The sequence below is a fragment of the Trichechus manatus genome, unplaced genomic scaffold, assembly GCF_000243295.1.
Source record: "Trichechus manatus latirostris isolate Lorelei unplaced genomic scaffold, TriManLat1.0 scaffold00220, whole genome shotgun sequence".
Taxonomy (NCBI): domain Eukaryota; kingdom Metazoa; phylum Chordata; class Mammalia; order Sirenia; family Trichechidae; genus Trichechus; species Trichechus manatus.
In genome coordinates this window covers 1,898,351-1,921,920 of record NW_004444156.1, presented here as the reverse complement: position 1 = coordinate 1,921,920, position 23,570 = coordinate 1,898,351, and the positions used below count along the sequence as shown (strand labels likewise).

At 37.7% G+C, this 23,570-nt stretch overlaps 1 protein-coding gene across 2 annotated transcripts; it reads right to left on the bottom strand.

The window, feature by feature from the left end:
• Positions 1-10,403: 10,403 nt before the first annotated feature.
• On the bottom strand, positions 10,404-23,469 carry LOC111822861 (serine/threonine-protein kinase Nek1-like). 2 transcript variants are annotated; one of them, XM_023742849.1, is made up of 3 exons: positions 22,657-23,469; positions 21,638-21,770; positions 10,404-14,677 (listed from the first exon to the last, which is right to left on the bottom strand). In XM_023742849.1, the coding sequence occupies exons 1-3, from the start codon at positions 22,795-22,797 to the stop codon at positions 14,664-14,666; spliced, it is 288 nt and encodes a 95-aa protein (XP_023598617.1). In that variant the 5' UTR covers positions 22,798-23,469; the 3' UTR covers positions 10,404-14,663. The 2 variants fall into 2 exon arrangements, with proteins under 2 accessions (XP_023598617.1, XP_023598616.1); XM_023742848.1 differs by lacking the exon at positions 10,404-14,677 and having other exon boundaries at positions 20,680-21,770.
• Between the last annotated feature and the right edge of the window lie 101 nt (positions 23,470-23,570).

Genomic DNA, 23,570 nt, shown 5'->3' with positions numbered 1-23,570 from the left:
GTGCTAAGCAAGGCAGGGGGCTGACAGCTGCCCCTGAGTGTCTGAAAGGAAAGCGTGTCCCTGTTCCCTAAAGTGAACAGATAGACGAGTTTTGCAGCCAGACTATGAGCACCCTACTCTGATGGGTGTAAGGATTGGGGGGCACCAGTTTTTCTTGGAGCCCTGTAGCAGGTGGCTAGGTGCCATGGATGGAGCCACCAGTCCTGAAGCCCCGGATGTGGACAGGTAAGGTGCCTGCTTAAAGGGCAGAGCAGTGTCAAGTGTCACAAATCTGCCAGTTCACAGCTGAAACAGTTGAAGTTAGACTTCAGGTGTTTACCCTGTTGTACTGTAGTAGTGAGGGCTTACACTGTTGAAATGGGTCCACACAAGGCTATATAGGGGTGGAAGGCACTCAAAGTCTGCAGACCCCTTATGCTTGTGCCTAGGCAAAGGAGCTGTGCCAACCCTGAGTTCCTGGCTTAGGGGAGCCGGTAGCTTATCTTTTCCCGTTTGTTAATTTGTTCCCTCTCCAAGGCCAGAAGAATGGGTCAGGGGACCTTATGGGATTTACTGCCGGCCCAGGGGACTCAGAGACCGCTGGAGCTGGCTGGACCCAGTGCAGAGGGGAGGAAGGAGGTAAATAGGAAAGAGGTATTTCCCAAATGTGTGTGTTTTTTAAATTCCCGTGAAAGGCCACATGCATGTACTTATCTTAAGCCACTTGGGTGCTCCTTTTCACTGGTTCCAAGTGTCCAAGCAGAATCTCTGCTGCTGGATCTCTCTCGATGTGGAAACTGCCTCCCAAGCAAGCAAGCAAGCAAGCGGAGCTGTATGTCCACCTCACTACGCACCCTGAGCCACTCTGGGCTGAAGAGCTGCGGCTCCCACCGGGTCAGGTCAGGGAACTCCTTGCTGTTTCTGAACTGTCTCTCTCCCCTGCCACCACTCAGTCTGATTCCTCAACTTTGCCTTGTTCAGGGCTCCTAGATATTCATATACAATCAAATCACTTGTTTTTTCAGGTCTTTGTTATAACAGGGATATAGAAAGCCATATGACTACTCCACCATCTTGGCCCTGCCTCCTATGCATATATTTTTTATGCTAGCTTTAAACGATACCGTTTTAAAAAATTCATTTTCTATCTGTTTGTTGATGAGATACAAAAATATTTATTTTTGCATATTGAATTTGTATCTAGGAACCTGACTAAATTTACTTATCAACTCTAAAATTTATTTGAGAGTTTTGGGTTTTCTATGTGCATGTTATTCTCAATAAATGATAATTTTATTTCTTCCTTTTCATGAGTTATACTTTTCTTACATTATTGCACAAAGCTATCCAGTATAATATTGAGTAAAAATAGGAATAGTGAGCAGAGATGGCATATCTCTCCTTGTGTTTAGGTCGTCCTTAATTTCTCTCAGCAACACTGTGTATTTTATAGTGTATAGTTGTCTCACATGTTTGTCAGATTTATCTCTAAGTTTCTCAACATTTTTATTTAAATAGACTTTAAATATTTGAGATTTGTATTTATGATTGTTTGCTGTTAGTATACATAAACTGATTTTTGTATATTGCCCTTCTATGCTGCAATTTTGGAAGTCGTCAAAAATTAAATGGAAGGCATAAACATCAATATCTTACATTTTACATTCCCACCAGCAGTGCACAAGCTCCCCACAGCCTCTCCCACATTTGTTATTTTTTTGTTTCATGCCAGTAATGTCAGGGTAAGATGGTATCTCATTGTAGTTTTGATTTGCATTTGTCTAATGGCTAGTGATCTTGAGCATTTCCTCATGTGTCTGTTGGCTGCCTGAATGTCTTCTTTGGTGAAGTGACATTTCAAGATCTATCTTGAAGTACAATGCTGTCAGTGATAGAATAATACCCATATGCCTACAAGACCAGTTAATAGGACTAGTATTCACATTTATGCACCAACTACTAACGCCAAAGATGAATAATTGAAGATTTTTACCAACTTCTGCAGTCTAAAATTGACCAAACATGCTATCAAGATGCATTGATAATTACTGGTAATTGGAATGCAAAAGTTAGAAACAAAGAAGGATCAGTAGTTGGAAAATACGGCCTTGGAGATAGAAATGACATAGGAGATTGCATGACAGAATTTCACAAGACCAATGACTTTTTGATCAGAAACACCTTTCTTCAACAACAACTATACACATGGACCTTGCCGCACAGAATACACAGGAATCAAATCGACCACATCTGTGGAAAGAGACAATGGAGACGCTCAATAGCATCAGTCAGAACAAGGCTAGGGACTGACTGTGAAACAGATCATCAATTGCTCATATGTAAGTTCAAGTTGAAGCTGAAGAAAATTTAAACAAACCATGGTGGCATAGTGGTTAAGAGCTATGGCTGCTAACAAAAAGGTCAGCAGTTCGAATCCACCAGGCACTCCTTGGAAACCCTATGAGGCAGTTCTAATCTGTCCTGTAGGGTGGCTATGAGTTGGAATCGACTCGATGGCGATGGATTTTTCATTTTTGGTTTCTGAGAACCAAAGTACAACCTTAAATATATCCCATCTGAATTTAGTGGCCAACTTGAGAATAGATTTGATGCATTTAACTCTAATGACTGAAGACCAGACAAGTTGTGGGATGACACTGAGGACATCATACATGAAGACAGTGAAAGGTCATTAAAAAGACAGGAAAGAAAGAAAAGTCCAAAATGGATGTCAGAAAAGACTCTGGAACTTGCTCTTGAACGTAGAGTAGTAGTTAAAGTGAATGGAAGAAATGATACAGTAAAAGAGCTGGACAGAAGATTTCAAAGGGCAGTTCAAGAAGACAAAGTAAAGTATTTCAATGAAATATGTAAAGGCCTGGAGTTAGAAAAACAAAAGGGAAGAACATGCTTGGCATTTCTCAAGTTGAAAGAACCAAAGAAAAAAATTTAAGTCTCAAGTGGCAATACTGAAGGATTCTGTGGGCAAAAAATTGAACGACACAGAAAGCATAAAAGAAGATGCAAGGAATATGCTGAGTCACTGTACCAAAAACAACTGGTCGACGTTCAATGACTTCAGGAGGTAGCATATAACCAAGAACCGATGGTACTCGAGGAAGAAGTACAAGCTGCACTGAAGGCACGGGCGAAAAACAAAGCTCCAGGAATTGACAGAATACCACTTGAGATGTTTCAACAAACGGCTGCAATGCTGGAAGCGTTCACTTGTCTGTCTGTGCCAAGAAATTTGTAAGAAAGCTACCTGGCCAAAGGATTGGAAGAGGTCCATACTTGTGCCCATTCGAAAGAAAGGAGATCCAACACAATGAGGAAATTCTCAAACAATATCATTAATATCACACACAAGTAAAATTTTGCTGAAGATCATTCAAAAGCGGTTGTAGTACTACACTGACAGGGAAGTGCCAGAAATTCAAGCCAGATTCATCAGAGGCCGTGGAAGGAGGGATGTCATTACGGATGTCAGGTGGCTTTTGGCTGAAAGCAGAGAATACCGGGAAGATGTTTACCTGTGTTTTATTGACTATGCAAAGGCATTCAACTGTGTGGATCATAACAAATTATGAATAACATCGCAAAGAATGGGAATTCCAGAACACTTAATTGTGCTCATGCAGAACCTGTATATAGACCAAGAAGCAGTTGTTCGAACAGGACTAGGGGATACTGCATGGTTAAAATCAGGAAAGGTGTGCGTCAGGGTTGTAATATTTCACTATACTTATTCAATATGTATGTTTAGCAAATAATCCAAGAAGCTGGACTATGTGAAGAAGAACACAGCATCAGGACTGGAGGAAGACTCATTAACAACCTGTAATATACAGATAATAACAACCTGTAATACACAAGCTTTCTTGCTGAAAGTGAAGAGGACTTGAAGCACTTACTGATGAAGATCAACGACCACAGCCTTTAGTGTGGATTACACCTCAACACAAAGAAAACAAAAATCCCCCAACTGGACCAATAAGCAACATCATGATAAACGGAGAAAAGATTGAAGTCGTCATGGATTTCATTTTACTTGTATCCACAATCAACACCCACGGAAGCAGCAGTCAAGAAACTAAACGACATATTGCATTGGGGGAATCTGCTGCAAAAGACTTAAGTGTTGAAGAGCAAAGGTGTCACTTTGAGGACTACGGTGTGCCTGACCCAAGCCATGGTATTTTCAATCGTCTCATACACATGTGAAAGCTAGACAATGAATAAGGAAGACTGAAGAATTGATGTCTTTGAATTATAGTGTTGGCAAAGAATACTGAATATATGGACTGCCAGAAGAACGAACAAGTCTGTTTTGGAAGAAGTACAGCCAGAGTACTCCTTGGAAGCGAAGATGGTGAGACATTGCCTCACGTACTTTGGACATGTTATCATGAGGGACGAGTTCTTGGAGAAGGACATCATGCTTGGTAATGTAGAGGGTCAGCAAAAAAGAGGAGGACCCTCAACTAGATGGACTGACACAGTGGCTGCAACAATGGGTTCAAACATAGCAAGGATTGTGAGGATGGCGCAGGACTGGGCAGTGTTTCATTCTGTCGTACATAGGGTCACTATGAGTCAAAATTGACTTGATGGCACCTAACAACACAACACGTAGCGTTGCTATGATTCGAAACTGATTTTATGGCACCTAACAACAAAATATTGATAACAAAAAGTTTGCCATTTTAACCATTCTTAAATGGCATTAAATTCATTCACGATGCTGTGCAACTATTACCACTATTTCTAAAACTTTTTCATTACTGTAAACAGAAATTGTAACTGTTAAGCAGAAACTCTCTATTACCTCCTCCCTCCAACCTCTAATCTACTTTCTGTCTCTGTGAATTTGCCTATTCTAGATATTTCATAAAAGTGAAATCATATTATATTTGTCCCCTTGGATCTGGCTTATTTCACTCAGCATTACATTTTCAGGGTTCATCCATGCCCTAGCATGTACCATAACTTCATTCCTTTATGTGGCTTAATAATATCCCATTGCATGTATATACCACATTTTGTTCATCCACTCATCTGTTAATCGACACTTGGGTTGTTTCTATCTTTTGATTATTATTAATGATTCTCCAATGAATATTGGCAAAAAATGATCTGTGTGAATCCGTTTTCAATTCGTTTGGGTATACTTCTACTCCTCACTTACCGATTATCTCACTATCCAACATTTTGCATTTACAACAAGAGTAAAAAATCTACTATCCAACTGCGCATCACTGACGTGCGTCTGGCAGTAACATTTTCATGACCAGTGGGACATACTGCACTGTGATGGTTAAAGATTGTGTGTCAACTTGGCTGGGCCATGATTCTCAGTGTTTTAATGTGATCACCCCCATGAATGAATATACTGTGAGTAGCCAATTAGATGAAAGGAAGTCTCCTTGGGGGTGTGGCCTTGCATCTGAATATAAGCAGACATTCTGGCTTTTTGCTCTCTCTGGATCCTGCGGCTGCCTCCTGTCATCTCATCTCCGGTTCTCGGGACTTGAGCTGTCAGCTTATCTGCTGAACTTGGGATTTGTCGACCTGCACAGCCTGTGAGAGGAGCCCTGCTCTCCGACCTGCCAATCTTGGTCTTGCCAGCTTCTGCAGCTTCGTGACTTGGGACGTTCTAGCGTCTACAATCACTTGAGCTGTTTCCTTGATATAAATCTCTCTCTATATATATATTTATACACTTTACTGGTTTTGCTTCTCTAGAGAACCCAGCCTAAGACAAGCACCCACCTATATTTTCTGCCTCTTGTGTCCAGAAGGACATATGTGTCCCATATCATATTTTGTGATATGATATGGTCATCCTTCATTTTTGCATAATGCCAATTTCATGTAACGACCTGTCTTTGGAAGCTAACCATGGTGATAAGTGAGAAGTGGGTGTATACATAGAAGCGGAATTGCTGGGTATCTTAGTCATCTAGTGCTGCTATAACAGAAATACCACAAGTGGATGGCTTTCACAAACAGAAATTTATTTTCTCACAGTCTAGTAGGCTAGAAGTCCACATTCAGGACGTCAGCTCCAGGGGAAGGCTTTCTCTCTCTGTTGGCTCTGGAGGAAGGTGCTCGTCATCATCAGTCTTTCCCCAGACTAGGAGCTTCTCTGTGCAGGAACCTTGGGTCCAAAGATGCGCTCTGCTCCTGGTGCTTCTTTCTTGGTGATATGAGGTCCCCAATTCTCTGCTTGCTTCCCTTTCCTTTTATCTCTTGTATGGTAAAAGGTTGTGCAGGCCACACCTTAGGGAAACTCCCTTTACACTGGATCAGGGATGTGACCTGGGTAAAGGTGGTGTTACAATCCCACCCTAATCCTCTTTAACATAAAATTACAATCACAAAATGGAGGCCAACCACCCAATTCTGGGAATCATGGCCCAGCCAAACTGATACACACATTTTTGGGGGGGACATAATTCAAACCGTGACACTGGGTTATATGGTAATTCTATATTTAACTGTTTGAAGACTGCTAGACTATTTTCCACAGTTAGCGGCACCATTTTACATTCCTCCAGCAATGAATGAGGGTTCCAATTCGTCCACATCCTTGCCGACATTTATTATTTTCTGTGTTTGTTTTTTATACCCATTATAGTAGGCATGCAGTGATATCTCATTGTGGTTTTGATTTGCATTTCTCTAACGACCAGTGATGTTGCGCATCTTTGCATGTGCGTGTTGGCTCTTTGGATATAAATGTCTATTCAAATCTGCAGATCACTTTGGGAAGTACTAATGGCTTTACAGTATTAAGTTTTTCAATCCATGAACAAGAGATGTCTTTCCATTTATTTAGGCCTTCTTTAATTTCTTTCAGCAATGTTTTGGACTTTTCAGTGTACAGGTTTTTCACCTCCTTGCTTAAATTTATTCCTAGGTATTTTATTCTTTTGATGCTATTGTAATTGGAATTGACTTTTAAATTTTCTTTTAATTGTCATTGTTGGTGTAGAGAAACACAACTAATTGTTTTATACTGTAACTTTGTTGAATTTATTAACTCTAGTGGCTTTCTTGTGGAGTTTTTGGGATTTTCTATATATAGGGCCATGGATGAAGAAGATGTGGAATGAGGGATGATGTCAGATGGATCTTAGCCAAAAGCAGAGAATACCAGAAAGATGTTTACATGTGTTTTATCAACTATGTGAAGGCATTCAACTGTGTGCATCATAAAAACTCATGGCTGAGATTACAAAGAATGGGAATTCCAGAAGACTTAATTGTGCTCACATGGAACCTGAACATGGATTGAGAGGAAGTCATTCAAACAGAACAAGGGAATACTGTGCATCAGGGTTGAATCCTTTCACCTTACTTATTCAATCTGTATGCTGAACAAATAATTTGAGAAGCTGGATAATATGAAGAAGGATGTGGCATCAGCATTGGAGGAAGACTTATTAACAACCTGCAATATGCAGATGACATAATTTTGCTTGCTGAAAACGAAGACTTATACATACATAAGGTTGCTATGAGTTGGAGCTGACTCAACAGCAACTAACAACAGATCATATCATCTGCAAACAGAGATAGTTTTACTTCTTCCTTTCCAGCTTGGTTGCCATTTATTTCTTTTTCTTGTCTAATTCCTCTGGGTAGAACTTCCAGTACAATGTTGAACAGCAGGCATTCTTACCTTGTTCCTGATTTTAGGGGGAAAGCTTTCAGTCTTTAACCACTGAATGTGATGTTAGCCATGGGTTGTTTTTTTTTTTTTTTTTTTTTAACTTTCCTTTATCATGCTGAGGAAGTTCCCTGCTATTCCTAGTTTTCTGAGTGCTTTTATCATGAAATTGACTCTTAATATTGATCTTGTATTCTGCAACCTCACTAGAGTTGCTTTTACTTCTTGTAGTATTTCTGTAGTTTTCTTAGGATTTCTACATAGACAATGTCATTTGTGAATATAGTTTTTACTTTTTATTTCAAACTTGTCTTTATTATCCAGCACTGCTGTAACAGAAATACTACAAGTGGATGGCTTTAACAGAAATTTATTTTCTCACAGTTTAGGAGGCTAGAAGTCTGAATTCAGGGCATCGACTCTAGGGGAAGGCTTTCTCTCTCTGTTAGCTCTGGGGGAAGGTCCTTGTCTCTTCAGCTTCTGTTTCCTGGTTCCTTGGAGATCTCGTATGGCTTGGCATCTATCTTCTGTCATCTCTGCCTGCTTCCCTGCTTGTTTAATTTCTTTTATATCTCTAAAGACATTGACTTAAGACACACCCTAAACTGATACCGTCTCATTAACATAACAAAGAAAACCCATTCCCAAATGGGATTATAACAACAGGTTTAGGGGTTAGGATTTACAACACATTCTTGGGGGACACAATTCAATCTATAGCAAAACTGTAGACATTTATTTATTCCTTTTGTTGTATTACTGCAATGCCTAGGACTGCCAGTTCGAAGTAAAAGAAGTAGTAAGAGCAGAAATCTGTGTTCCTTTCCCAATTTTATGGTGAAGACTTTGTTTTCATCATTATGTTAGATGTAGGTTTTTCATAAATGACCTTTATCACATTGATACAGTCCTCTGTTCCTAGTTTGCTGAATGTTTCTTTCTTGAAAAAACTTTTTCTGCATTGACTGAGATGATTATATGGTTTTTATTGTTTAGACTGCTAATGTGGTGAATTAGGGAGCCCTGGTGTCACAGTGGTTAGGCGCTCGGCTGTTAACTGAAAGGGCAGTGGTTCAAACCCACCAGCTGGTGTACAGGAGAAAGATATGGCAGTCTGCTTCCATAAAGATTATAGCCTTGGGAATCCTATGGGGCAGTTCTGCCCTGTCCTATGGGGTTGCTATGAGTCAGAATCGACTCAATGACAACAGGATTCTGGTTTTAATGTGGTGAATTAAATTGATTTTCAAATGTTAAGACAATCTTGCATTCCTGGCATATACTCCACTTGGTTAATATGTTATCCTTTTTGCATATTGTTGGGATTGATTGGCTAAAATTTGTAAGAATTTTTTATTAATATTCATAAGGTGTCCGAGTCTGTAGTTCTCTTTCCTTAAAATCCTCCCTCTGTTTTTGGTTTGGGGAAAAAGGTAGTGCTGTACTTACAGAGTAAGTTGGAAAATGGCCCCTCCACTCTATTTTGGAACAGCTTGTATAGAATTGGTACTATTTCTCCCAGAAATGTTGGGTAGAGTTCATCATTAAAGCCATTTGGGCCCAAAGGTTTGTCTGTGGGATGGTTTTTAACTGTAAGTTCAATTTCTTCATTATGTATAGAGCTATTCAGATTTTTCTGTCTTTGTGAGCTTTAGTAGTTTTTGTCTTTCAGGAAATTTGTCCAATTTTTCTAAGTTGTCAAATATATTGACATTATTTGCTCAAAATATTCCTTTTTATTCATCTAATGTGCCCTATCTCATTCATGATATTTCTAATTTATGTCTTCTCTATTTTTCAGTCTGTCTAGAGAATTCTCAATTTTATTGTACTTCTCAAAAAACTAAGTTCTGATTTCATTTTTTTCTTTTTTTTTTTTTTTTTTACTATTTTATTGATATCTGTGCCTACTTTATCATTTCTTCTTTTCTGCTTACTTTGGGTTTAATTTCCTCATTTTTCCCCCAGGTTTAGTAAGGTAGATGTTTAAATCATTGAATTGCTTCTTTTATGGGACTTTAATGATACAAATTTCATTCTAAGCTCTAAGCCACATCCCACAAATGCAGACATACTCTGTTTTAATTTTCATTAAGTTCAAAATATTTGCTAATTTTGGCTGTGATTTGTTGTTCTTTGATCCATGAGTTATTTCGTGTTTAAGTTTCCAAATATTTGTGGATATTCTAGTTCTTTTTTTTAAAACATGGATTTCTTATTTAACTCCATTGTGGTCAGAAAGCATACTCTGTATGATCTGAATTCTTTAACATTTGATATACTTCTATGGTCCAAAATATGGTCTGTTTTGGTAAATGAAGCATTGTGCACCTGAAAAGAATGTAGTCTATTGTTTTCATTGGGGTGTTTTATAAATGTCATTTGGCTCTAGTTCACTACTGTTTTCTTCTGAGCAGTTAATATACCGTTAGAGAAGTAGTTTTTCTTCCCTAGAATTTCTATTGTCTCTATCTATCTGGAGATCCTGGGTGGTGCCAGGAGTTAAGCGCTCAACTACTTGCCAAAAGGTTGGCAGTTCGAACCCACCCAGATGCCTTGGAAGACAGTCCTGGTGATCTGCTTCGGAAAGGTCACAGCCTTGAAAACCCTATGAAGCAGTTCTACTCTGCACACGTGGGGTTGCCGTAAGTTGGAATTGACTCAACAGCAACTAACAACATCTATCTACATACACACACACACACACAACTTGTGTATATAAAACTGCCATGCTTCTTCTTCATACTCACACTTTCTTCTTCCCTTTTAAATGTATGAAGTGTGTTTATAATAGCTGTTTTAATATCCTTGACTACTAATTACATTATTTGTATAATTTCTGCATTGTTCCCATTAACAGATTTCCTGTCAAATATAAACCAAATTTTCCTGCTTCTTTGAATGCCTAGTAATTTTTGACTGGGTGCCAGCTATTGTGAATTTTACTTTGTTGAGTGCTGACATTTTGGGAATTTCCTTAAATACTTTTGAGCTCTGTTAAGTTCTCAAAAAAGACAATGATTCTTTCAAGGCTTGTTTTTGAGCTTTGCTGAACAGGAACACAATAACCTTTATCTAGGGGTAATCTGGCTCCACCACTTAGGCAAAGCCTTTATGTACCCTATGCCCTACATGCTAGATCTTCCCACTCAGGCTGGTGAAAATTCAAATTATTCCTGGCCATGTGTTACATTTCAGGGATTATTCCATGTGCTCCTTTCTAGTTGTTCTTGCCCCACGCTTGGGTAATTTCCTCACATGATGCACTGGCCATTATTTGGCTGAAGACACAAGAGATCTGCAGATCTCTGAAGCACTCTCTTGTACGGATCTCTCCTTTCTGGTACTCTGCTCTGTGAATTACAGCTGCTTTCACCTCCTTGTGATGTTTCTATGCAGTACGCTTGGACAATTTAAACGCATTTTTGGTAGGCATACAATCCTGGGATGACAGTTATTTTTTCTGCCCATTGAGGCTGTGATTACAGTCTTTGGCTTCCACCACTACTGCTAAAAGCCAGCTGTTAGTCTTTCTCACATTCCTTTGAAGGTAACATGCCTTTTTATCTGCGACCTCTTTTAAGATTTTTTTTTTGTCTTTGATTTTCCACAGTTACTCTGAAGAGACTAGGTGAGCATTTCTTTTACTTTTCTTGAGGTTCACTAGGCTTCTTCAATCTAATGTTTTCCCAAAGTTTTGAAAAATTCTCAGCCTTTCATCTCTTCAAGTGACTTTACCCATTCTTTCTTTCTTTTCCTTCTGGGACTCCAATGAAACACAATTAGACCTTCTAACTGAATCTATTATTCCCCTTACCTTCTCTTCAATATTTTCCATTTATATCTCTCTCTCTGATGCATTATGGAAAATTTCTTCAGTTCTTTCTTCTGCTACATACAATTTGCTGCCAAGCATGCCCACTGAGTTTTAAAATTTTGGTCATTGTGTTTTTCATGTATATGGATTCTACTGGTTTATCTTCAAATCTACTGTATCACTTTTTAGTTCTTTGTACAAATATTTCCAAGTTTGCTTATCATCTTTAAACACAGTAAGCATAGTCGTTTTATCTTTCTGAGAATCCCAGTATCTAAAGCCTGCGTGGGTCCTGTTACTGCTGTCTTCCAATCATATTGTCTTGATTTCTCGTGTACTATTTATCTGTGACTCTGTGCCCAGCATTGCTCTTGAAAATTTATGCGTGGGTGATTTTCAAGACACAGAATAAATGTGCCCTCCTTTAGACGGGCACTGAAATGGCTTCTGCTAGGTTCATGGGGGCACTACAAGGTGAAGTTCACCTCAAATTACGCTCAAGCCAGAAGTTCCCCGGCCCACCTTGGTTTCGGCCGCTCAAGGTACAAAACCACTTGAGGGTTTGTCTGTGGCCACAACTTCTTAGGGATTTGTTTTACCTTTCTTTTCCATTTCAACAGTCCTTGAGGTTGGGGTTGGGTTTTAGTTCTGGTTCTCCCTTATTTGGGCATGTAACCTTTTGGGGTCTTACCTTAATATAGGTTTTCCCCATCTTCAATGGGCGATTGGCATTGCCTCTAGCTCCATTTGTCCAATGAGCCCACTATACCAAAGCCCAAAGGTGAGGTATCAGAAACTCTCTCAGGTCAAAAGTGGCTTTTTTCTCTCCAATATTCTACTTATCTCTCTGGGTTGAGGCTTTCTCCAAAGTTGTGGCCTTGTAGTTCATAATCTTTTTACCTCTTGAGTGTTTTTAACATATATGTATATATCAAAAACACACATGGTCTTGAAGGATTCATCATCAACAATGTGATAAGGGGTAGAGTATGTGTTAATTTATGAGGGGAAAAATAACTTTATCCAGCATTTTAAAACTGTTTTCAGCAGGGAGGTTAATTAGAATAATTAGAATTAAGTAGAATATTCCCAGAAATAGGAAATAGGTTAATTAAAATATTCCCAGAAATAGAAAATCTCTGTAGAATTCTTAATGCATTAATGCTAAATGTACTTTTTCCTACTGAATCTAGTCTCTCACTCTCTCATAGAGAAAAATTCTAAAAAGTATATGTAGCTAATAGCAGAGTGTAAATACTTGGGAATTGGTCTAACCCTGGCCTTACACAGAAGTGACTTAGTTCATTTTACAACTCACTGTTCTTGTCTGTTAAATGGGGGATAAGAACAGATTATCCCGATAGCCCTTTCTAGCTCTAACTTTCTGTGAATCTATAGCTGTTTCCATACTTCATCTCCAACGCCTATAATAGACCTTTTTGAATGATAATAGCTCTCTTCCCCACTGGCATAGACAACTTTTCTATAACAACACTCCAGAACCACTTACTACCAATTGACTGGAAATGGCACAAATCCCATTTGTCATCCCTATTACAGTATATATGACATTTTTTGAAATATGGCTAAAACATTTTTTCTAATGTGTTATACCTTTATTTGCTTTTCTAACAGTTGTAATTTTTAAAATGGAAATAAGGACTCTATTTTAATTTATAAATTAACAAAAAACAATCATTCCCAGCATTTAGGATTGTAGAGAGTTAAGGTGCAGAATGCAAATATTCTTCCATTAGGAAAAAAGAACTAAAATACTCAGCTATAGAACAACATTGTATTAGGAGGACAGGCAGAGAGTCTTAATCAATATACTACAGAACAGGCAAAAAAGAAAGTGTTCCCAGCTCTGTAAAAGCACTGAGGCAAGCATCTACTGAGAATAGGGTCAATAAACACAAAACGATCAATAGTTATACTTCAGAGAGATAATAAAAATTTAATAGTAATATCATAAAATAAACAAATGTATAAAAATCAAGTATTTAGTTTTGGATGTTAGAGATAATATACGTAACAACTTCAACATAGTACCGATAGTGCTGCAAGATACGATTTTATTTTTCAAATTCTAGATTGTGCCAACCTGGCTGCTTTGTACTCAGAGGTTCAAAATTCAGCTCTCATTACTAAAAGCACCTGGACTTGAGACAATACCTAATGAAACCATGTAATACTTGGACTACTGCAACTGAAGCTGTATGGCCATCATCCTAAGGACCTAACTAAATCCTCTCACAATGAGTAAACGAGGCAAACATTCTCCCCTTTGAGATTCTACTTACCGAAACTGTCACCGTGTCAAAATAAACATTCTTTCTCCTTTCTAACTTCATAGTGTCCTTGAAGCACGTGCATGAAATGAAGTTAAAAACCAAACAGGCAACTTTATGCTACACGCTTGGTCAATGTTAAAATTAACAGACTAATTTTTAGATATAATATTCCTGGTTCTGGTCCTTAAATAGAAAGAGAAGTAATTAACCAACTTTTTAAATATCAGGATATACAGTTTTGCGATTCCTTCATAATCAGATCTTTCAATGATTTCAAAGACTGTTCCCATAGCCCGTGTGCACTGAGCTAGTTTAGGAGATAGGCTGGTTGAAAAAGGACTGATTATATAAATTTTAAGGCTTAAAACTCCATCCTCAAAATTGTAAAGATTTAAATAGAGCCCTTGACAAGGTTATTTAATGTAGACTTGCTCGCCAGGATGAAAACATGTACTAGACAGAAAAAAGGTCATGGTTAAATCCTTAAATGAAAATCCTTCAGGCAGGTCTTTGATGACATAGGCAATTCTTACAACCTACAGACATTTCCTCAAAGTCAAGATGACCTTACGGCACGGTAAATCTTCTTTAAAATCATTAAGTCCATTTCTGGGTCAGTGTTTCTTAAGCTTTGGTTGGATGACTTAACAAAGTATCTGTTCTATAGGAGGTAACCACAGAACTCACTGAACAAAATAAAATAGATAAAATACTAGATTCTTAATTGAAAATGGCATGTTTCTCCATCTTTTTCATGCAATCAGCAGGCCCCTGTTAAATCTGATATTCCTTAGATATAAATAATTGCTACGTTTCCCAGTAAAGCTTGTTATTGTGATAAGCTGAATTCAAATGCTTTCATACAGGTGAGGTTTAAGGAGTACTCTCTGAGACAGGATTATTCATCATTATCTGAAGAAAAAAAGAAAAAAAATTAACTTGTTTCATTTCAAATCAAATTGTATCCATTCTTTTTCACACTAAAGGAAAAGAGCTTTAATGTAGTTCTTGGTTTTGTTTTATAGTTTATCTTACGGTTGTCATTGTGAATATATACAGCAAAACACATACCAATTCAACAGTTTCTACATGTAGAATTCGGTGACACTGATTACATTCTTCGAGTTGTGCAACGATTCTCACCCTCCTTTTCTGAGTTGTTCCTCCCCCATTAAAATAAACTCACTACCCCCAAGGTTCCTATCTAATCTTTCCAGTTGCTTTTATCAATTTGACCCCATATAGTTCTTAAAAGAGCATAACGCTCAAGGCAGACATTCTTTACTATTTAAGTTAAACTACTGTTTGGTTTTAAGAAGACTTCAGGAGATATTTTTGGTTTAAGTTTAATGTAGTTTTAAATGTAGGTTATATTATAATAATACATGCTCATAGTAAAAGATTCAGACAATACAAAAACATATAAAGAAAGAAATAAAAATCACCGATAAGCTAAATGCCAGAAGCCAGTTGCTTTCAAGTGGAATCTGACTCATTGCAACCCAAGGTGTGTCAGAGTAGAACTGTGTTCCAGAGGGTTTTCAGTGGTTGAATTTTCGGAAGTAGACTGCCAGGCCTTTCTTCCGAGGCATCTCTGGGTGGACTTGAAACCCCAATTGTAGGAGCCAAGCATGTGAACTGTCTGCGCCACCCAGGCACTCTAAGTCAAGTATAACCGATGTTAATTCTGTATACACCTTCTCAGATTGCTTTTCTATGTATACACAGACACATACATTCTTAAAAATCAAACCAAAATGCTGCTTTGAGACATGAGTATTTCCCTTAAAAAACATCACGAATGGAAAAATGGATAGATACGTGATAGAGCAAGATTATAAAATGTAAATGGCAGAATCCTGGTTGTAGGTATATGGTGGTAACTGTAAAAATTCTTCATAATTTTATATATGATAAAAATTTTAAAATAATATGTTGAAAAATAAACCATGGATATATTCCATGCCAGAGCCCTGGTGATGTAGTGGTTAAAAGCTCGGCTGCTAACCAAAAGGATGGCAGTTCGAATCTACCAGCCGCTCCTTGGAAACCCTATGGGGCAGTTCTACTCTGTCCTATAAGGTCGCTATGAGTTGGAATTGACTCAATGGCAATGGATTTGGTTTTTTCTTTTATATTCCATGCCAACTTCAATGGCTGCATAGTATTCTATTATATAGGTATGGCATAATTAAATTAACCATTCTCCTGTTTATGGACAATTTGATTATTTCTAATTTTTCTTTAGAAAACACTAAATGCATTAAATAGCCTGCTTAATTTCATCTTATGTAACAAGCACTCTCTTCCACACTCTAGCAAAAGTGATCTTTCATTAAAATCCAAGCGTCATCTCAAATCACTGTACTGCTTCAAACCCTTCATGAGCTCCCCAGTGCCTCAGGAGAAAACCCGTGCTCCTGACTGGGAGCGGCAAAGCCCTCCGTGACCTGGCCTTTAAGTATGTTCAGCCTTCTCTGCCTTCATTCCCTGTCGTCCCCAACTGCCCCATCGTGTATGCTATAGTTTCCCTCTGTGTGTAAGCAGGAGCCTGGTGGCGCAGTGGTTAAGAGCCTGGCTGCTAACCGAAAGGTCGGCAGTTCCAGTCCACCAGCTGCTCCTTGGAAACCTTATGGGGCAGTTCTACTCTGTCCTACAGGGTCGCTATGAGTTGGAATCGACTCGATGGCAACGGGTTCTTGTTTTTTATGTGTAAGTAGATACACTGATTTTGGGCAAATTCCCATTCATCTTTCAAAATCCAGCTCAGATGTCCTCTCCCTGAGGAAGACTTACACGTCCAGCTTTCCTTCTTCCAATACAGTTGATCATTACTTTATGTAATTTACACATATTTTATTGCTTCCATTGCTACACTTACCACATTGTGCTATAATTTACTGATAGTTTACAATTATAAAATATTTCAAATATTCAGGAAAATATAGAGAATAATATGGTGAACACACATATGCCTAATACCTAGAATTAATAAAAATCCATTTTTGACCATATTGTTTTAAAATTATAGCTAGAAGGTACTCTTGTATAACCTTATTGTCCTCTCTTCTTCCCCAGGGGCATTTTCAGCATCCTAAAACTGATGCGTATCCTTCCCTCCCATGACTTTTTACTTTTACTATATATATACACCTATAAACAAAATACATTTTATGTTTTAAACATTATATAAGTGGTATCACATAATACTTATTCAACTCATCATGTCTGTAGGGCTCACCCATACTGTAAGTAGGAAATTTAGTTCATTTGTTTAGACTGCCATACGAAGTTAATTTACATAAACACAGCACAATATTCTATCTAAGACTCAGCAATCTCGGGCTGGCGTGATCAGGTTCTCTACGAGGACCTGGTGGTCTCTGCCATTCGACCACTGACCACTGTTACACCTATTATCTCCTGGTGGAGGAATCTGTTATGAGTGACATGAAAGGAGTTATATACACTTTATGAGCTCAGCTTGACTTCTGACTCGAGACAGTTCCTAGCTATGGACTAGCTTCATTAACTTTATCAACAGCTGCAGCTATTGATGCTTCTAACAAACATGCACGGAACAGTGTCAGGAGAGATGAACAGTTGAGACAGTCTGTTGAGAACTCAAATAGTTTCCAATGAAGTATACAGTAGAAATGAGTTTTAGACAACGTTCTTTTTAACTTGTACCTTAAAGACTTGACACCACTTTTGGGTGAATCAGATGTTAAGAGCACCCACCTTCTCCCTTTATTACACCCCCACCCTGCCAACACAGAGAATACAAGGAGGTAAGCATCGTATGCAGATGACATGGTTTTATTATTACCTCCTAGACAGGGACTTCATAGACAACTAGAGCTGAGGTCTAATTACGTCCAACAAGAAGGGCTTCAAAACAGGTATTCTAAATTTAGTCACTGTCCAACATTTAACTGTCTGATGATTAACAGTTGCTTCAGATAAGCCATCTACAGTTCATAACCAGTTTACTTAGTGGGTGTAATATTAAGTTATGATGTTTTAAAAAAAGGTTGCCAGGGTGGAAATTTATCATGACTTGCTTTACATTATTTCTAAGTTACAGAAATTATTGCCAGGCTGTATGACCCAGAGCTCTGTGGCTCTCATCTCCTTTTCATTTGCATGCTAGAGAAAATATGATATTGCTTCCTGAGGGATAATTAGCCTAGCTGGATCCCTGGCCCTGTGGAGGGGAATGTCTTCTATGTAGGCATGCATCCTTTTGAAGCCACTCAGCTGTCAAAAGAGGGTATCAATTCTACCCTGTGGCTCAGCTGATTGTCATAGTTCTCCATTTAGGGGAGATACATTATAAAAGCTCTCCAGATACTTGTCAAGCAAAAGTGAACCTCAAACACAGTGCTGCTTTATACTTATGAAAAGGTCAACTGAAACAATACTTATGGAGAACCGCCTCAAGGATTAACAGTCTGCATACGAATAGAACTTGTTTGATACTCTCCACAGATTTACTTCAATGCAGTCATTCTCTGGCCTCAGGCCATTAACTTACACTGTGCTGTATTATGAGAAACAGCTCCATGAAATCCAAATACTGTAAAAATTACTGGGGATATTTTTCATTCCATTACATACTGTTTTATAAAAGAGTCCAAAATCTAATTGAAATCAGGAATCCATAAGTTCTAGACAATGTTTAACTTTTATATTTTCATTTTGATAATAATTTAATCTTTTAATATTTACAAAAATAAAACAGGGTTTGCAGTAATAATTCACAACTGACACATTTTCAAAGACTAAGACTTCAGTTTCTTAGTGGAGTCTATAGACACTTGGATTGTTGGGGTCTGAAAAAAAAATTTCCCCTTTAAAGGGATCCATGTGTTATTCAAGTTTCAGGTATGTTTTATTATAGTGCCCTCTTTGTAAGGATCATGAGAAATTTTGTCCTTTGATTTCAATACCAAAAATAGTTATCCTTCCGAGCAACTAATGTGTTTTGTCTCATGAACAGTATGATTCATGTAATTAATTAGGGTTCCCAGTTTTCTAGAAAGACCGTGCCAAATCCGTGACCTACTTTGAGCAACTGTAGAGACCCTCTGAACATGAACTTTGTATTCTGACTTCATTCTTGGCTTCATATTATATTGCTTGTTTGCATTTGCCCAATATGCTGACTTCCCCCAAACATATGTTTTTAACTTACAAGGTAGAATGTAAATAAATCTCAAGAAAATTTATATCACTAACATTAAGTACCAACATATTTTATAAAGTCTATGAATCATACCTCTAAAGTAATAGGATTAATTATTTGACAAATGTTCCAGAAATAAATTCTTGTTCAAAATGTTCAAAATCAGTTTACAAATTCATTAAAAAAAAATCAGGCTTATTACTTCACTGTGAGATACTTTAAAACAAAAACAAAAAGACCACATATTATTTGTCCTGATTGTCCATTAAACTTGGTTTCAAGTAACTTTAAGCTATACCTCCCAAAATTAAATTCTCTCAGGTAAAGACTTGTATCAATAAGGACAATCGAAAGAGCGTGGACTAGGCTGTGAGGACAATTCCAAAAGAGAAGACTCAAAATATTTTGTTTAATGGATCATTTTCATTTGATTAAACCTATAGCTCTACTTTGAAAAAGCTAATACCCATTTGGATATGTTTAAGTCCTGATATTTTTTTCCCCAATGTGGTGTTATACTCCTTAACAATTTTTCTATAGAAGAGAGTGACCTTAAGTTTCTCTTGATAGATTTCACAGTAACCACCATACAGATGAAACACTATTCTGTTTCTACTTGTTTATTTTGGTAATCTGAAGTATTAAGGGGGCTAAAGAAAACCATAAAGAAGAACAAACGCAGCACTAATTAATCGGAAGGAGGACTGGCTTATCATGAATCAAGTTTTTACTAATGACTCTAATTCTTTCTGGTTAGTTATTGCTCTGCTCAGGTAAGAAGAACAGTAATAAAAAATGCAGTGGTTTTTGAATCTATGAGACAAAAACACTTAGTGTTCCTAAAGATTATTTTTTTTTATTTAAGAATCACCATTAGATTTTTTAAACAAGACTTTTACTGTCATTAAAGCAATTCATGAAACATTTTTTTGCTGAGTTTTATGACCAATGTAATTAAGTCTATATAACCATAAAACTATTCCCAAACCAAAAAATTTAAATTTGATTTTAGCGCACTTACTTTTTTCATGATTCCAAATTAGCAGACATTTTTGTAAAAAGCCTGGCTCTGAAGTAGGTGAACTAAGTAACAACTTTCTATTCCTATGGACACTAAATCCAAGTGCTCGTCATCTCAGGCCTAAATGCAGCTACAGTTTCGAGGCCCATCTTACTTCCAGTCTCTCTGCTCTCCAGACTCACCTGACAATTGCTGCCAGACTGAACTTTATAAAGTACCTCTCTCACCCTGTCAGTTTTTTCCATGCAAAAACTGCTACTGATTTTCTCTATGCATTTCAAACACTCTGCAGTGTCTAATCACCCAAATGAACTCACAGTAAGAAGCTTCATTGTGGTCAATTTAATCTTCCTAATACACACTGGGGAAACCCTGGTGGCGTAGTGGTTAAGAGCCACGGCTGCTAACCAAAAGGTTGGTAGTTCGAATCCATCAGGTGCTCCTTGAAAACTCTATGGGAGAGTACTCTGTCCTATAGGGTCGCTATGAGTCAGAATTGACTTGATGACAATGGGTTTTTCTTTATTTATTTTTTTTTAAATACACGTTGGAGGCGCACTGGTGGTGCAATGGTTAAAGAGCCTGGCTGCTAACTGAAAGGTTGGCAGTTTGAACCCACCAGCTGCTCTGTGGGAGAAAGATGTGGCAGTCTGCTTCCTACATATTACAGCCTTGGAAGCCCTGGGGGGTGGTTCTACTCTGTCCTATAGGGTTGCTATGAGTCAGAATTGACTAGACGGCAACAAACTTGGTTTCTTTTTTTAATATACATTGGTTACTGGTTCATTCTGTTTTCCCCATACGGTTGTGCCCTCGACATTTCCTTCTATTTTTTCGTGGCCCAACCTCCCCTTCTCTAGTTCCTACCACATTTAAAGTATTTAGAATGAGCACTTTTATATAGTTTTACATGTTAATTATTTCATATATTTATGTCTCATTTCCCCAGGAATCTGTCCACAACATGTAAGCCAAGACTGTTTTTTAACATCCATAGTGATGAAGTGCTAGGCACCCAAGAGGTTCTCAACAAATCCTTGAGGAAACAATCGCAGTGGATGGGGTCTTTATTTCACAGCAAAGGAAACTGAAACTTAAGAGAACAAGTCACTAATGTCACATAACTGGTTTGTTGCAGGGTCAGGGCTATAACTGGCCTTGATTCTGTGTTTAGTGCTCTTGACTACATTTAAGAGGAAAAACTATTTTTAATTTTAGCAACTTAATAAAGCCCTAACATATTTTGGGTGATTCTATAGGTAAGTATTTTCCCAGTATAAAAAAAGTTCACATTCAAACTCACTATAGATGAACTGCACTCACTCTGAATGGAAAAGATACACATGCAGGAGAGGTTTTACACACTGCTGAAGTGTATGCGTCTAAAAATCATAATACTGTGGCCTTGGTTAGGAATTATTCTAATTTCTATCCAATAAGGATGCTTTAAAAAAAAAAAACTTATTCATTACTTATAAACTAAATGAAAAATGGTGACTTAAAGGATTTAAGTAATGCCAGTAAAAGTGTATGACAGAGCTAATTTTATATCCCTTAAAGGTGCTAGATATGGTTCCAATATAGATTTTACCACAGTTCATATTTTGTCACCTTGTTTTTCTCACATTTATTTAAAATACAAAGGCATCTGAGGAAATCTTACCTTCTTGATAGGCTCCATCTGCCATGACTAAATGGAGAATTTTGGCATAGAGATGCTGATGTTCACTTCCCAAAATATTCTGAACTATTGTTGAACAAATTTCAATATTTTCATCTTCATCTTCATGAATAGCCTACACCAAATTTCCAAATATAAATTACTATTTGAATTTCAACTTTTCTAATTTGTGACTTCACTATTTATAATATGTTTATTGACCAATAAAGATCAAAATTTCACTAGTATTCAAGGAGAGCACTTTTTTTTAAAATTGTACTTTAGACGAAGGTTTACAGAACAAATAGTTTCTCATTAAACAGTACACATATTGTTTTATGACAATGGTTAACAAGCCCATGACATGTCAACAGTGTCCCTTCTCAACCTTCAGTTCCCTATCACCAGCTTTCCTGTCCCTTCCTGCCATCTAGTCCTTCTCCCTGGAGTGCTGTACCCCATTAGTCTTGTTTTGTTTTATGGCGCCGTCTAATCTTTGGCTGAACACTGAACCTGGGGAGTGACTTCATTACTGAGCTAAAAGGGTGTCTGGGAGCCATACTCTTGGGGTTTCTCCAGTCTGTCAGGCCAGTAAGTCTGGTCTTTTTTTGTGAGTTAGAATTTTGTTCTACATCCTTCTCCAGCTCTGTCCAGAACCCTCTGTTGTGATCCCGGTCAGAGCAGTCAGTGGTGGTAGCCGGGCACCATTTAGCTGTACCAGACTCAGTCTGGTGGAGGCCGTGGTAGCTGTGGTCCATTAGTCCTTTGGACTAATCCTATCCTTGTATCCTGTTCTCTTCATTCTCCCTTGTTCCCAAAGGGGTGAGACCAGTGGAGTATCTTAGATGGCTGCTCACAGGCTTTTAAGACCCCAGACGCTACTCACCAAGGTAGACTGTAGAACATTTTCTTTATAAACTATGTTATGCCAATTGAGCTAGTTGTTCCCCAAGATCACGGTCCCCAACAGCCCAAGGAGAGCACATTTTAAAAGTAACTGTTTTAACTGACATTTTACTTACCTTTACTTTCTCATAAACCTCAAAGAATTTTTCAAAGCCCATTTCCTGCTCTAGGTGAAGTCTCAGCTCCTCTAAGTGATTAAAGACGCTGTCATATTCACATTCACTAGCAATCTCACCATCACTGGTATCTGGAAACATAAACACCAATGACAGAATAAGAGTGGCTAAAATAATTTTACCCTAATAGATTAAAAGTCTATGATAGGTGAATAATGCCATTGAAGTAGACTACTTTCAATATAAACAGTTTTTTGTTTCTATAAATATTTCATTTATTCAAAGTGTATATAAATCTGTCTTAAGAAGAATGTTACTTTGGAAGTCTTTCTTTTATAGACAGAAACAGTAAATCAAGTTAGAATAGAAACATTCCTGGAGATGTCATCCAGTTTAGTAAAAACATGGAAAAAATATAACCCTGTGTTTGGCTTGGAAGCAACCAATCCTAAGTTCTGTTTTTAAAAAGTTGCTATTACACATGGGCCATAAAACGAAAAGTGTGCAGAAGGCCGACCATCTAGGATACATATCATAAAATTATAGGGAAGCACCTACAAAGATATCATAAATGTCCAATATGTTTTAGGTCATACACATACCCAAGATACTCTGAAAAACTCTCATGAATGACAAAACTACTGAGGAATTTTTTTTTTTTCACATTAGACCTTCTTTCCAAATAAATCTAATACTGTCATTGAAGTAGAAAACTTTTCTATGCATCTTAGGAGTAATCTTATGAAGAAAGAATCGCTTCTAAACCAAAGAAAAAATATCAAGGTGTTAAAAACTACTTTCACTATTAATCTTGCTGATTAACCACTGCATGTGGAAGCTCTCTGTGAAAGAGAAAGTGGTCAGAAAACTAAGTTATAATCTTTATTACCGGAAAACAAAGACAAGAAATGGAC

Coding starts and splice junctions, on each gene's coding strand:
- LOC111822861 (XM_023742848.1), bottom strand. CDS start 22,797: ATGTTTCCAGATACCAGTGATGGTGAGATTGCTAGTGAATGTGAATAT. Junction 21,771..22,656: donor AGGTTTATGAGAAAGTAAAG/GTAAGTAAAATG, acceptor AATTTGGTGTAG/GCTATTCATGAAGATGAAGA.